General features: G+C 30.4%; 1 protein-coding gene across 1 annotated transcript; it reads right to left on the reverse strand.

Annotated features, from left to right (window-relative positions):
• Positions 1-116: 116 nt before the first annotated feature.
• LOC110646472 (L-galactose dehydrogenase) lies at positions 117-7,821 on the reverse strand. Its single transcript, XM_021799911.2, has 6 exons — positions 7,789-7,821; positions 4,052-4,386; positions 2,531-2,759; positions 2,103-2,402; positions 1,187-1,315; positions 117-596 (listed from the first exon to the last, which is right to left on the reverse strand). The coding sequence occupies exons 1-6, from the start codon at positions 7,819-7,821 to the stop codon at positions 465-467; spliced, it is 1,158 nt and encodes a 385-aa protein (XP_021655603.2). The 3' UTR covers positions 117-464.
• Positions 7,822-12,937: the final 5,116 nt, after the last annotated feature.

Consider the following 12,937-nt stretch of genomic DNA (forward strand, 5'->3'; position numbering starts at 1 on the left):
TGCAGATTTATTAAAATGTAAAGACTAAAGTGAATTTTAACTCAGAAACTAAATTGTAATTTATCCTAATTTTTATCATATTAGGTTGGAATTAGGAACAAATCTACCCCTAAGCATTATACCAAAATAAAAATGGAAATATTAGCTGAGGGAAGCTTACAATAGAATATTACGATACAATTTTACGACGACTTGAAATACAAACCAAATCCAAGTTTACAATATTCACCTCTTGAATGTCTCATGACCAGAATGAAAAAATCATACAATTTATTAAGCAAAGATCCATCTGCATAACAATGAGTGATGACCCTCTCTTTCCATTCATAACTCATTTTTTCTAGAGGGGAGAACTGTAATGGAGGAGGCCCTCCCACTGAACCATATGGATTAAGTAGGGCACTGTTGGCAATTGAAATTATGAACAGTACATGAGGAAAACGGTTTCAGAGATGGCAAAACCATCAGCCCTGTTGGATTCCACTCGGCCATGTCTGGTTCTTGACAGGGCTAAGAATCGCCTCAACTTCGGCTAGTGTTTCTTGATCCTTCCCAAATGTAGCAAGTTCTAGGGCAGCAGTAACATTTTCCTCAACCTGATCATTGAAAAGCTTTGTATCACTAACATGCCAAACTACAAGTTCGGCTCAAGCTCAAATCGATAACAAATCTCTTAAGCATAAAAATTTTGCTCAAGATCAAAGCAGAATTCTCTTGCATAAAGCATAAAGGTTTTTTGGCAGTTAATCTCATTCTGGATGTCAATGCCATTAGTATAAACTTGCACTCCATTATCCAATAACAACAGTAAACATAAGAATTTGGATAACAGTTCGTGTAAAAATGAGTACTAGTCAATCAGGCAGCTTCTTTTCATGTCTCAAACATACAAGCGTTTGAGCAGGTCACAGAGCACTCATCCTAGCTTATAATATCTACAGAAATAGAGCTGCTCCATCTAAAAAAGATAATGATAATGTGCAAGATCATACCATTAAAGTAGTGATTAGTGAACATGAGACAGGAGAATCAGTCAAAGTAAAGTATTTTTGACTTTGTAGTCTTAGTTCCCAAGAAACAGGTTGAACACTATCAAAGGATTAGAAAATGTGAAGCATACAAAACTGTATTTAACAGTTGCATATCAAAGAAAATATAGCAATTAAGGCAAACTATGCATGATAACCTGTCCAACAGAGTTCATGCCAACCAGCACTGTAGAGATATCCTTGTTCGATAAACTGTATTGCACTGCTAACTTGGTAATACTCTTTCCCTTATCTTTACAATAGGCAGCAGCAGCTTGGCATGCAGACTGGGGGGGAGAACAGACAAATCACATCTTATCATGATTAATTAAATTTGCCAAAAGAATACATCTTAAAGCAAGCAAAAAATGAATGCATTTGAAAATATCTTATAGATTAGACATATGATGTGGCAGCCCTCTGCACCAGTTAGCCAATGAATAACGGTGATTAGTCTTTCAATTGTTGACCTAGTGAAATGCTCAAGGTAGAACCCTTTCATTAATAGGGGAGTAGGCACCTTATCAAGTGCATGTCTAAGTTCTGAGTTAGAGTGTTCTGATGAGATCCATATTGAACAACATAATCTCAGATCTTGGCTATTCAGTGAGCAACAGTTCTTTATCCTATAAAAGAACAAAATACAAGTTCTAGTTGCCTAGTTCTAGACCCTGAAAATTTCCAAAGTGAGCAAGGGGCATTATTTAGAAGACAACTATATGCCATGTAAAAACTCAATATTCATGATTACAAACTCAGTTTCCCCTAATTTGCACCAAGGAAGCTCTAAGATTGATCAGTGCGTAATTGTCATCTTAAAGAACAGTGAGAGTACGCATGGGTGGACGAGAAAGAGCATACAGAGTGGAAGTGGATTGATGCACCATCAGCGTGCACGCATAGATGCATGCCTATTAAATTCATGATCCAGAGGCACAAACACACCTCTTGTTGAGATAATGCTGCCTAACCAGACTTTTTTGCTGGCAAAATGTCCTTCGATATAAGCAGCACTGTAATTAAGATGACATGGGAAAAAAACATCATAGATCATTGCAGGGTGATAAGGTGAACCTTTAGCTCAGGAGAAGCAGGGTGCCACTCTGGAGGACCATTCTCTGTAAGGAGTCCCATTGCAAGTGGAGAAGCACTAATTATACCTACACTTTTGCTCTTCAAGTATGGAAGTAAATCCACCAGTGTTGAATCATTAATACTGTAGTGGCAATATGAGAGAATCACATCAACTGTACCAGATGGTACTCGATCAAGCACATAAGTAAAGATTCCTAGAGGGAGTCCGGTTATCCCAATAAAACGGATCTTCCCCGCCTCCTTTAGTTTCTGAAGGGCAGGAATTGTTTCATTCACAATCTGCCATTGGAACCACTAATAGAAATCATGAGAATATTTTCTACCTATTACATTTATAATATAATCTCAAGTAAATAAACTGAGAGAGAACAATAACAAAAGACTAAGCAGAAATTTTAATCTATGACCTGGTCAAGAGACCCAAACTCAATATCATGGCATTGCAATATATCAACGTAGTCCAATTGCAACCTCTCCAAACTCTCATCAATGCTCCTAGTTACTCTTTCAGCACTAAAATCAAAGCCCTCTTTATACCGCCCACACTTTGTTGACACGACATATTCATTTCTAGGAACTCCTAGGGCTTTAAGTCCCTTACCAAGCATCTTCTCTGACAATGTTCCTCCATAATACCTTCAAAATAGGAATGAAAAGTTACTGAAAAGAACAGGCAAAAGCAAACAATAAATAAGGTGAATTCACATTGTTGAAGCCAGGTCATGGGTTACAAATTATGGATACAAGAATTCAGAACAATAATGGTTAAAAACAAAAAGAAAATATTAGTTGCAAATACAGTTGAATTCATTGGAAACTTATTTTGATTTGTTGTAAGTTTGGTTGCTACAAAATTCAAGGAAATAATAAGGGAACAAAGGTGCACAACTTAGGATCTATACTGTTTTGGTGTCAACAATGTGACGTAGAATTATTGGCCAAGTGAGGAAAATATAAGTGGGAAGGTCTCAGACCTAATGGCTTCAGGCAATGGTTGGAGATGATGTCACGTCCATAAGTATGATACCCACACAAGGCTCGCAAGAAGTCTCTCCAACATTTTAGGCTCTCCTGGTTCTAATGAGAAAATGAAATAAACCATTTTCTAAATTTCTTACTGAAACACGTAGTCCTAAAATCCCTAACAAGCAGTCCTGCATCACAATGAAAATTCATCTCAACAAGCCAGACATGTGGTATTAGGGTATGTGAATGAATATTTTTCTTTCTCTAATTATTAGACTTTAAGAACTGTGTCTTTTTTCTTTCAAGCACTCAGATAGGTTTCTATTGTTAGAAACTTGAAACCAAATGAAGTAACAGAGTTCAAAATATCAATTTCTCAGAAATCCCAACACTTAGTACACAGTTTCCCAGTTTCCCTACCATTAACACAAATTCTTGACAATTTATTCTACCTGAAACCAAAAAACTGAAATTCAAAAACTCAAAACTTCACATATCTTTTTCTCATTACATCTTCTCAACACCTAAATGGCTATTTCCCGGCTCTAGAAAAGAATTTTACATGTCAATAGTCACAAAATCCAAAACAACGAGAATCTGATGAGTCAAAATTTTTAATTCAATTACTTTATGGTAGCATTAACTGGTTTCTTCACTACATTTCTCCAGAAACCTTAACAAAAAGCGCGTCCTGTATACACACACATACACATAAACGTTTTCCTCTTCTTAATTTTACATTTTCTCGGTCACCAAAATGATAAACCAGTGTAAATTTCAACACCCAAGAACACAAAAATAACATCCAACAAGGTATCAGAGGAATTGAATAGAACTACATTAAAAAGATCTAAACTTTCCTTGAGTTTCCCCAATTTTACCAGAAACCCAACATACACACATTAAAATTTAGATGGAAATACAAACAAAAAAAAAATGTGTACTATATAGAGAGTACATACGGAGAGGTATCGAAGAAATTGATGCCCCGGCGGAAGGCTTCACGAACGGAGGCGACGGCGTCGTCCTCGGATACAGGGCCGAAGACACTGCCAAGAGGGGATGCCCCAAAACCCACAGAGCTGATATTGAGCCCTGTGTTTCCCAAGGGTCGGAGCTCCATCGGATTAGGGGTACGTTTGACTTTGAGAAGTGAGAAAGAGATTGGATGTTTGCTTTCCGGGAAAATATAAAATGGGATGGTGAGAAAGGAAATAAGTGGACACCAGAGAATCCAACGAGTGACAACAGAAGCTCTGCTGCAACAGTAACAGCAAGAGGAAAATTTCTCACGTGACTATTTTATTATTATTATTATTATTATTATTTTAAGACTATTTATTTTTTTTAGAATGTAAAATTAATTAAAATATTAATATAGTGTGTCTAGCATTGCTATTGCTATTGAATTTTTTTTTAAATATTAATCAGAATGTATTAAAATTAACTTAAAATTAAATTTAATATATTTTAATTATAAAATATAAAATAATTGAATTTTTTTTAAATAATACTTTTAAAATGATATTTTAATATTAACTAAATAATTATTTTTGACAAATAAATAAATTAATTCCTTGCCATGTTTCTCCACTATATGCCATATTTAGGCTTCATAGTTTTATCAATCATAAAGAATGGAGTTTTTTTTTTTTTTCTCTCTATTAACTACCTCTTCACTCCTTTGATTGAAAAAATGTTGAAAATTGTTGATTGTTGATTGTGATAGAAAAAATAAATTTTATTTTATTTTTTTAATACAGGTAAAATAAATTGAATAATAATTGATAAATTACACAATAAAAGATAATCATTTTCCTTTTTTATTACAAAAATAAATAATTTCAAAATCGATAAATGAAGAGGTTTGAACTCAAACCTCCTCATTCCTTACACCTTACAGGTAAAAAAAGACTAATCTGACTAGAGATAGCAACAGGTCAAGTATTTACAAGTGCTTAACTCGATCAAACTCTAATAGGACGGTATTAGATAGTAAATAATTAAATTTGAGAAAAATTTAGATTTGATAAATAATATTTGTGATAAATTTGAATCGGATTTGAATTTTTTATTTTGAATATCCGTTATTTAAATCCGTTTATATAAATAATTAATTAAATATAAAATATAAGTTTTTTATAATATTATTTATAATTTTATATATATTATATTTTAAATAAATAGAATTGAAATATTTTATAAAATTATTAAAATTTTTAAATATAAATTATGTAAAAAATATTTTTATATAATTTATTAATTAAAATATAAAATTAAATGATTTTGAATATTTTTTCAGTAATTACAATCGAATTTGGAATTGGTTCAAATAATTGAGAGTAAATTTTAATCAGATTTAAAATAGATTCACGTATTATGAATATTAATCAAGTTCGGATTTAGTTAGAGCAATTTTCGCAAGTATTTTATCTATTTTCATCCTTAAATCAGACAACCTGCTATTTGATAATTCTCATTTTATTTAATAGTGAAAAAGACAAGAGGTATAATAAAATTGAAGTGATCCTTTTCCTTATCTCCTCTGCTATAGACACTCTCCTCCCTCCTTTATTCTCTCTATCATTGCCATATGTGATTCATGCATAGGAAAGTAAGTCAATGGTATGTTTGGATCAAGAAGGATAATATTAATGGATTTTTCTTAGCTATAGACACTCTCCTCCCTCCTTTATTCTCTCTATCATTGCCATATGTGATTCATGCATAGGAAAGCAAGTCAATGGTATGTTTGGATCAAGAAGGATAATATTAATGAATTTTTCTTACTTAAATCCTTTTCCTTATCTCCTCTGCTATAGACACTCTCCTCCCTCCTTTATTCTCTCTATCATTGCCATATGTGATTCATGCATAGGAAAGTAAGTCAATGGTATGTTTGGATCAAGAAGGATAATATTAATGGATTTTTCTTACTTAAATCAGTCCATCATAAAATTAACATGCAAAATATATGATGAGACTCACCTATTAAATATATTAATCTCATATATTTGTATCTTAAATTCATGATGGATTGGGTTTAAATAAGACTTTCCCTAATATTCATAAGAATTGGGTAATTTTTAATTTATAGCTCATCCCTGAACCTTGCCAAATGTTTCACTTATATCCCTTAACTTCATTTTGTTACTAAAAAATCCCTAAATTTTAATTTTGTTTCAATAAAAATCTCTTTAATCTACAATAGCAGATTTCCAAATTAAAAAAAAAAAAAAATCTTCTAAGCTATAGTATGATGTTTACAAATAAAGTTTTAGCACTTTCTGATGAAAGATAAATTCTCCTTATTTCTAGAAAATTGTTGTAACAGTATTAGTATTTTTGTGATAAATCCAAATGGTGATTGAAATGACCAATATTTTTAAATGTGTGAGGAAATGAGATAAAAAGATAATTTCATTATTTTTTTAATCTGGAAACTTGCTATAACAGATTAAAAGGATTTTTGTGAAATAGAATTAAAATTTAGGAATTTTTTAGTAATAAATTGAAGTCAAGGGACGAAAGTGAAATATAGAGTAAAATTTAGAGACATACTATAAAAATTACCCTATAAAAATTGCATGAAACTTTTAGCCCTAGAAAATCATTGAGAGAGCCAAGTTCTTCATTTTAAACCATTGATTAAGATACTATTGTAACTCAAGTATACGAATTACAGAATCATATGTGATAATTATATCATTAACTTAGAGCAAAAGGAATTCCATGATCATCAGTATGATGATTAAATAAGTAGGTTAGAAGCAAAATCAAACTAACTAATAGTACAACTAAATTTGCAACTAGGCTCACAATGTTTGTTTCGATTCATGTACAACCTATTTGAAAACTAGAAATTTATAAATGTTTAATTCAATTGATTTCTTTCTTATTAATTCTTATTTTTGAAATGAAAGAATTTAAATTTTTTTTATTGAAGATAGATATGAACGCAGCTTAGAGAATTTAATTCTTTTTAACTTAAAGTTTTTTTTTATTTTAAAATAAATAAAAATCAAAGATAATTGTGTGATAATTCAATTAAATTATTTTCTTATAAATAATTTATTTTAAAGGAAGCAAATAATTCAATTTTTTAACTAAAAAAATAAAAATAAATATAAATTAAATCTAACTTATGGGAGGATAAAGATATATATAAACTTTTTTTAATAAGTCTCCATTGGGAAAAGTAATTTTCACATTAACTAATAAAGAACTGCAAATGACTAGTAAACTCCCAATTGTGGTCGCCTAGCCTAATTTGCTCTAATTGTTAAAGGCATATTACTTATTTGGCAGTCATAAGTTCGAGTCTCATTACTCCTCCAATACCCCACTTTAAAAAAAAAAAAAAAAAAAAAAAAAAAAAACTCCTAATTGAGGTCAACTAATATAATAGGACTAGGCTTGAGCAGTATTCGGTCTAAACAGACAAACCGAATCGAATTGAGCCATTTCGGTTTAATCAGTTTAGTTTTTCGGTCCCAGCGGTTTGGTTCAGTTAGTGGTTTTTAACAGTTTCATTTTTTGTTCGGTTCGGTTTTTTTACTGGTTAAAACTGAACAACCAATTAAGCCTACTAAAGACTATGCATTTTAAGGTTCAACCATTCAAGCCCATTTGAGAGGTGAGAGACCTTTTACCTATTTCATTCGACAAAGAACCCTAAAAATCCCTATTTCTTTCTTACTTTTTTCCATTCGCCATCTTCTGCTTCATGCATGTTGCAAGGATTTTGCAGTCACCAGGCAATTCTTATCGAAGTGAAAAATGAGGAGTCGCCACTTTAATTTCGAGGGAAAATTAAAGAAAACTATTTATTATTTTAAAAAAGAAAAGAATATTTACCATTTCTAATCTAGAGATCCAGGGTTCGAGGTCCGTACACATGTGGGGAAGGTGTTAGGCACCCTACAATCGTCCCTAAACATTAAGTAGATTTAATAATGAGCTCACAATAATTTAATGTCAGTAATTCTAATGAAGTTTAAATTATAATATTGGTTCCTTGTGTTCAAAAAAACAAAGGGGCATAAATGTAGAAATACATAAATATCTCATTGTTAGGGTAAGTCAAATATAAAAGTAAGTGAAACGATCTTAAAAGTGAATTTCAACTCTATTTATTTTTATCTTTTTATCTATTCCAAAAAAGTCAATTTTTTTTTAATTTTGATCTTCTAATATGTATAATAAAATGATTAAAATAATATAGCAAAGAAGGGGGCTGTCCAGTTTGATAACTGGTGATTTTTATGATAATGAATCATAACTTTTAAATTATTTTAAAGAGGGACTGAGAGCTAATTTTGCGGGAAAATAAAATCTAGAATTTCTTGATGAAAACTAAATTTGCTAAAGTTTAAAATGTATGTCAAAAATAAAATTGAACATTGAGTCATTCGCCAACTGAAAATTAGGTTTTGCTTAAAAGGGGTGAATTTTTAAGATAGAACCACATTGTCAAAAATGAAAGCCATTTTAGAATTTAAAAAAATTCAATGTATAATTTGATTATCGATCTAGAAATTAAATTAATATAGATTAGGACTTCGATTCATTTTAATTAGTATCCCAATTAAAAAAGAACGATTAATTAATACCTAAAGAGTTTGACCCATTAGCAGGTACCCTTCTTAATAAGGTCAAAGTCCCATCGTCGGCACTAATTAACCACAATCTTAATCTTTATTAGTTTAATTAAAAAATTATCAATAAGTTAAGCATAATTTAAATATCGTAGAGAAGAGATTGGATTAATACAACTTAAAATTTTCATTCTTTTAACCAGTACCCCTATTAAAATGAATGTGTTAATTTAATGCCTAAGGAGTTTAATTAATTAGCAGGTGTTCCCACCAAACCGAATCGAAGTCTCATTATCGGTATTAATTTAACCATAATCTTAATTTTTATCAATTCAAATAAATTTATTATTTACTAGTTTTGTTAAAAAACATACTTTTATTAGTTCAATTATTTAGCAATCGTACATTTTGTAATCCATGAATTAAACATCTTTAACAATTACAGAAATAAAATTAAATTAATATAGGTCAAGGCTTTCATTCTTTTAACCAGTACCCCAATTAAAAAAATATATCAATTAATACCTAAATAATTTGACCACTGGTGAGTATCTCACTAAACATATCAAAGTCTCATCATTGGCACTAATTAATCACAATCTTAACCTTTACTAATTTAATCAAACTAAAAAAAATACCATACACATTTCATCATTCATGACTTAAACATAATTTAATAACAAAAGAGATTTAATACATATTAGATCAAATATTAGTTGCTTATAAATTTACTGAAAATTCAGCAAGTTTCCCAAAAACCCAACTTGTACAAAATTGTCATACTGGCCTGCACATTTATTCATACATTTTCCATCTCAACAAGAAAATCACATAAAATAAAATAAAATAAAATAAAGAAATTCAACTAGAGGTCGATTTTGGTTTTAGGTAAGACATTGACTGAAACTAGACTAAACTTAAAATACTCTTATTTGTTATTCCTTTCAATTAGTCATTTATTTACTTTGCAATTTATAACACTAAAAGCACAATGAACAAAAGAACCTCACAAAAAAATTGTTTAATAATTCAAATAATAATAATAATGACAATTTAAGGGGTATCCCCTTATTTAAGTAATTAAAGGGTACCCACTTTAATTACTAAAAAAATAGACATTTTATGCAGAAAGGACTGATTCATTTTTATTAATTTAGATGATTTAAAGTGTATTCCCTATTTGAGCGGATCCCTTTAAGAAAACTATAAAAAATTATTTGGCCCAAATTAATTAATAATAATTTGAGCGCACTCCCCAATTAAGTAGCTTAAGGGGTACGTCCCTATTTAAGTAGTTTAAGGGGTAGCCCCCTTTAACTACTAAATAAAAAGTGTTTTTATAAAAATATTTTATTTGACTTAATAAATTATGAATTACTTAAAGGGTACCCCTTATTTAAGTTATTTAAGTAGTTTAAGGGGTAGCCCTTTAATTACATAAAAAAAAAAGTGTTTTTATAAAAATATTTTATTTGACTTGATAAATTAAGAACTATTTAGGGGGCATCCTCCTATTTAAGTAGTTTGAGGGGTCGCCCCTTTAATTACTAAAAATATTATTTGAAAATTTTAAATGATTTTAATAACTAATAACAAATTAAAGGGTATTATAACAAATTAAGGGTATTCTCTATTTAAGTAGTTTAAGGGTATCCCTTTTAGATTATTTGATTAAGATAAATTTTAATAGTCAATAACAATTTAAGGGTATCCCCCATTTAAGTAGTTCAAGCAGTACCCCTTTTTGTGTGGAAACCCATATACATTTATTATTTATTATTATTTTATTTTAATTAGCTAATAATAGTTTAATATATTTATAAATATATATATATATATATATATATATATTTTATTGGATGGTCTGCTTAATTATTTTTAGATATATATATATATTATTTTTGAAATTAAATATATATCTGCAATCTGAACAACCCAGTTCAATAATAACTCTTATCCCATTCTACACCTAATAGAACTCTTGAAATATATATATATCCTAATCATCTCTTCTGCTAAACTTTGCTCTCAAAACCTGTTTGTCACCTCCTTTTTCTATCAAATACTCTCAACAGAGAATCCCTAAATTTTTACTTCTCTATTCATCACCTTCGATTCTATTTTTAAGGTAAAATTTCTTATCCCTTGTTCAAAAATAGGTGAATATAATTTTATTTTATTTTCTTGATCTGTTACAACTACTCTATAAATTTATTTTTTTTTTTATAATTGATATTGAATTGGATTGATCATAATTATTATTGGAAATATATATATATATATATATGTCAGTATAACCATTCCTCCCACATGCACAAATCCTCCACCGCAAATCCCCAAACCATTCGTCCCGCATGCACAGATCCAAATCCGCAAATGTGTATATATATATATATATTATATTTTATTATTATTTAATATTTTTTCTTTTCTCTTTTTCTCTCTTATATTTTGGGTGTGTAGGAGATTTGAATATTCGATCAGTCAGTTGAAATTGTCTCTCTTCCATTGAAAATAACTATTGTCTTGGAGGTTCCAGGTGAGTGGTAATTATAGTACATGGCACCGTTTTAGTCCCTTTTAAAATTTCTTAGCATTAAGTTTGTTATTAAATGAAATTTTAAATCAATATTTTAACAATTATTTTATATGTGATTTTATAGAGTTTTATTTTATTATTGAATTTTATTTCGATTTTGATTAAATAATTGATTTTGTCAACTATCTCTGCATTAGACCCATTAGGATTCCGGGAACAGGCCTTTAATGTATTTATATTGATTGATATTTGACTATAAAATTTACCGATGTAGTACTGAATTGATTTGATTTTATTGACTCTCTGAAACTATTGAAATACACTATTAGAATTGCACTATCAGTTATTATTTGCTATCTGAAACTTTTTATTGATTTGTACAAATTGATTTTCTATTTTGAATTGGTACCTGTGCCCAGTATCTGTTTCTGTTATCTGGCCCTTCCGTGTGGACTATCACGGTATTAGGTTGCATTGTTGAGTCATGCATCATTGCAGTTTATGGTTTGCATTAGTATCATATGCATTGATATCTGTGAATGAGGAGGAAAGTATCTAATATCTGGTAGCGCGCTTACCATCTGGCCTTTGGTGATGTGGGGTATCATCACCCTGGTGCACTGTACCATAAAATTTTTATTGAATGAATTTCTTTTATATATATGTTTTATGAAGTTATTTTATTAATGATTTTTGGCAGCATGAGCATGAATTTATTGAATAGAAAATTTATTGTGAAATTAATCAAGCGTCTGCCTGTTCCTATTCCGTTGTGTGCTATAATTATCATTCACTGAGCATCTAGCTCAAACCACGTTTTCTCTGCATTATCTATTTGGATCGGTAGAATTCGCAGTGATCCAAATATTCAGTCCATTTTCTAGAGAGGGACAACTTTGATTTGTTCTCATGGTATGCCCGAATTCATGTTTTCTCGGGCTAATAATTAGTTTAGTTTATTGAACAGTTTAAGTTTTTATTGAAATCTGTAGAGACTCTGCAGTTTACCTATGGGATATTTATGATGTTTATTCAGCATTTTGTTTATTTGGATTTTGTCTATTTTTTTTGGGGATTAGTAAGTGACAATATATTCATTCAAGATACTCTGATAAGGCTTGCATGATTTAAGAAATTTAAATTATGCGCCGGTCACGGTTCAGAATTTTGGGTCATGACAAAGTTGGTATCAAAGCTCGGTTGAGGTCTAGTAAACTTGCGGAGTATAGGATCCTTAACGTCTTTTCAGTTTATCATTGCTTCAGATATCTGCGTCCTTCGTACTTTTTCACCTGTCTTAATTTGGCTCACATTTTCAAATTTAATGCTTGTTTATTAAAATGAATTAAGAGGAGAACTAGGGCCAAGGGTCTTAATGGTGCAAACCTTGATCCAACAGGGGAGGTACCACCTCAAACTATTAATCAGACATCTGAATAGACGCCTATGGCTAAGACTGGGGCACAATCATTCCTTTGTTTCTCCATACTTTTCCATGAGATTTAGTACACCACCTACTTTATTAGAGTATCATTTATCTGTATCAACACCTATGGGGGATGCAATAGACACTGATATGGTGTATAGGGGATGTATAGTGCACATTGGAGATAGGGAATTAGCTGCAGATCTTGTTTCTTTGGATATGTTTGAGTTTGATGTGATTTTAGGCATGGATTGATTAGCCACTTATCACGATTCATTGAATTGTC

The sequence above is a fragment of the Hevea brasiliensis genome, chromosome 14 (assembly GCF_030052815.1).
Source record: "Hevea brasiliensis isolate MT/VB/25A 57/8 chromosome 14, ASM3005281v1, whole genome shotgun sequence".
In the NCBI taxonomy this organism is placed as follows: Eukaryota; Viridiplantae; Streptophyta; class Magnoliopsida; order Malpighiales; family Euphorbiaceae; genus Hevea; species Hevea brasiliensis.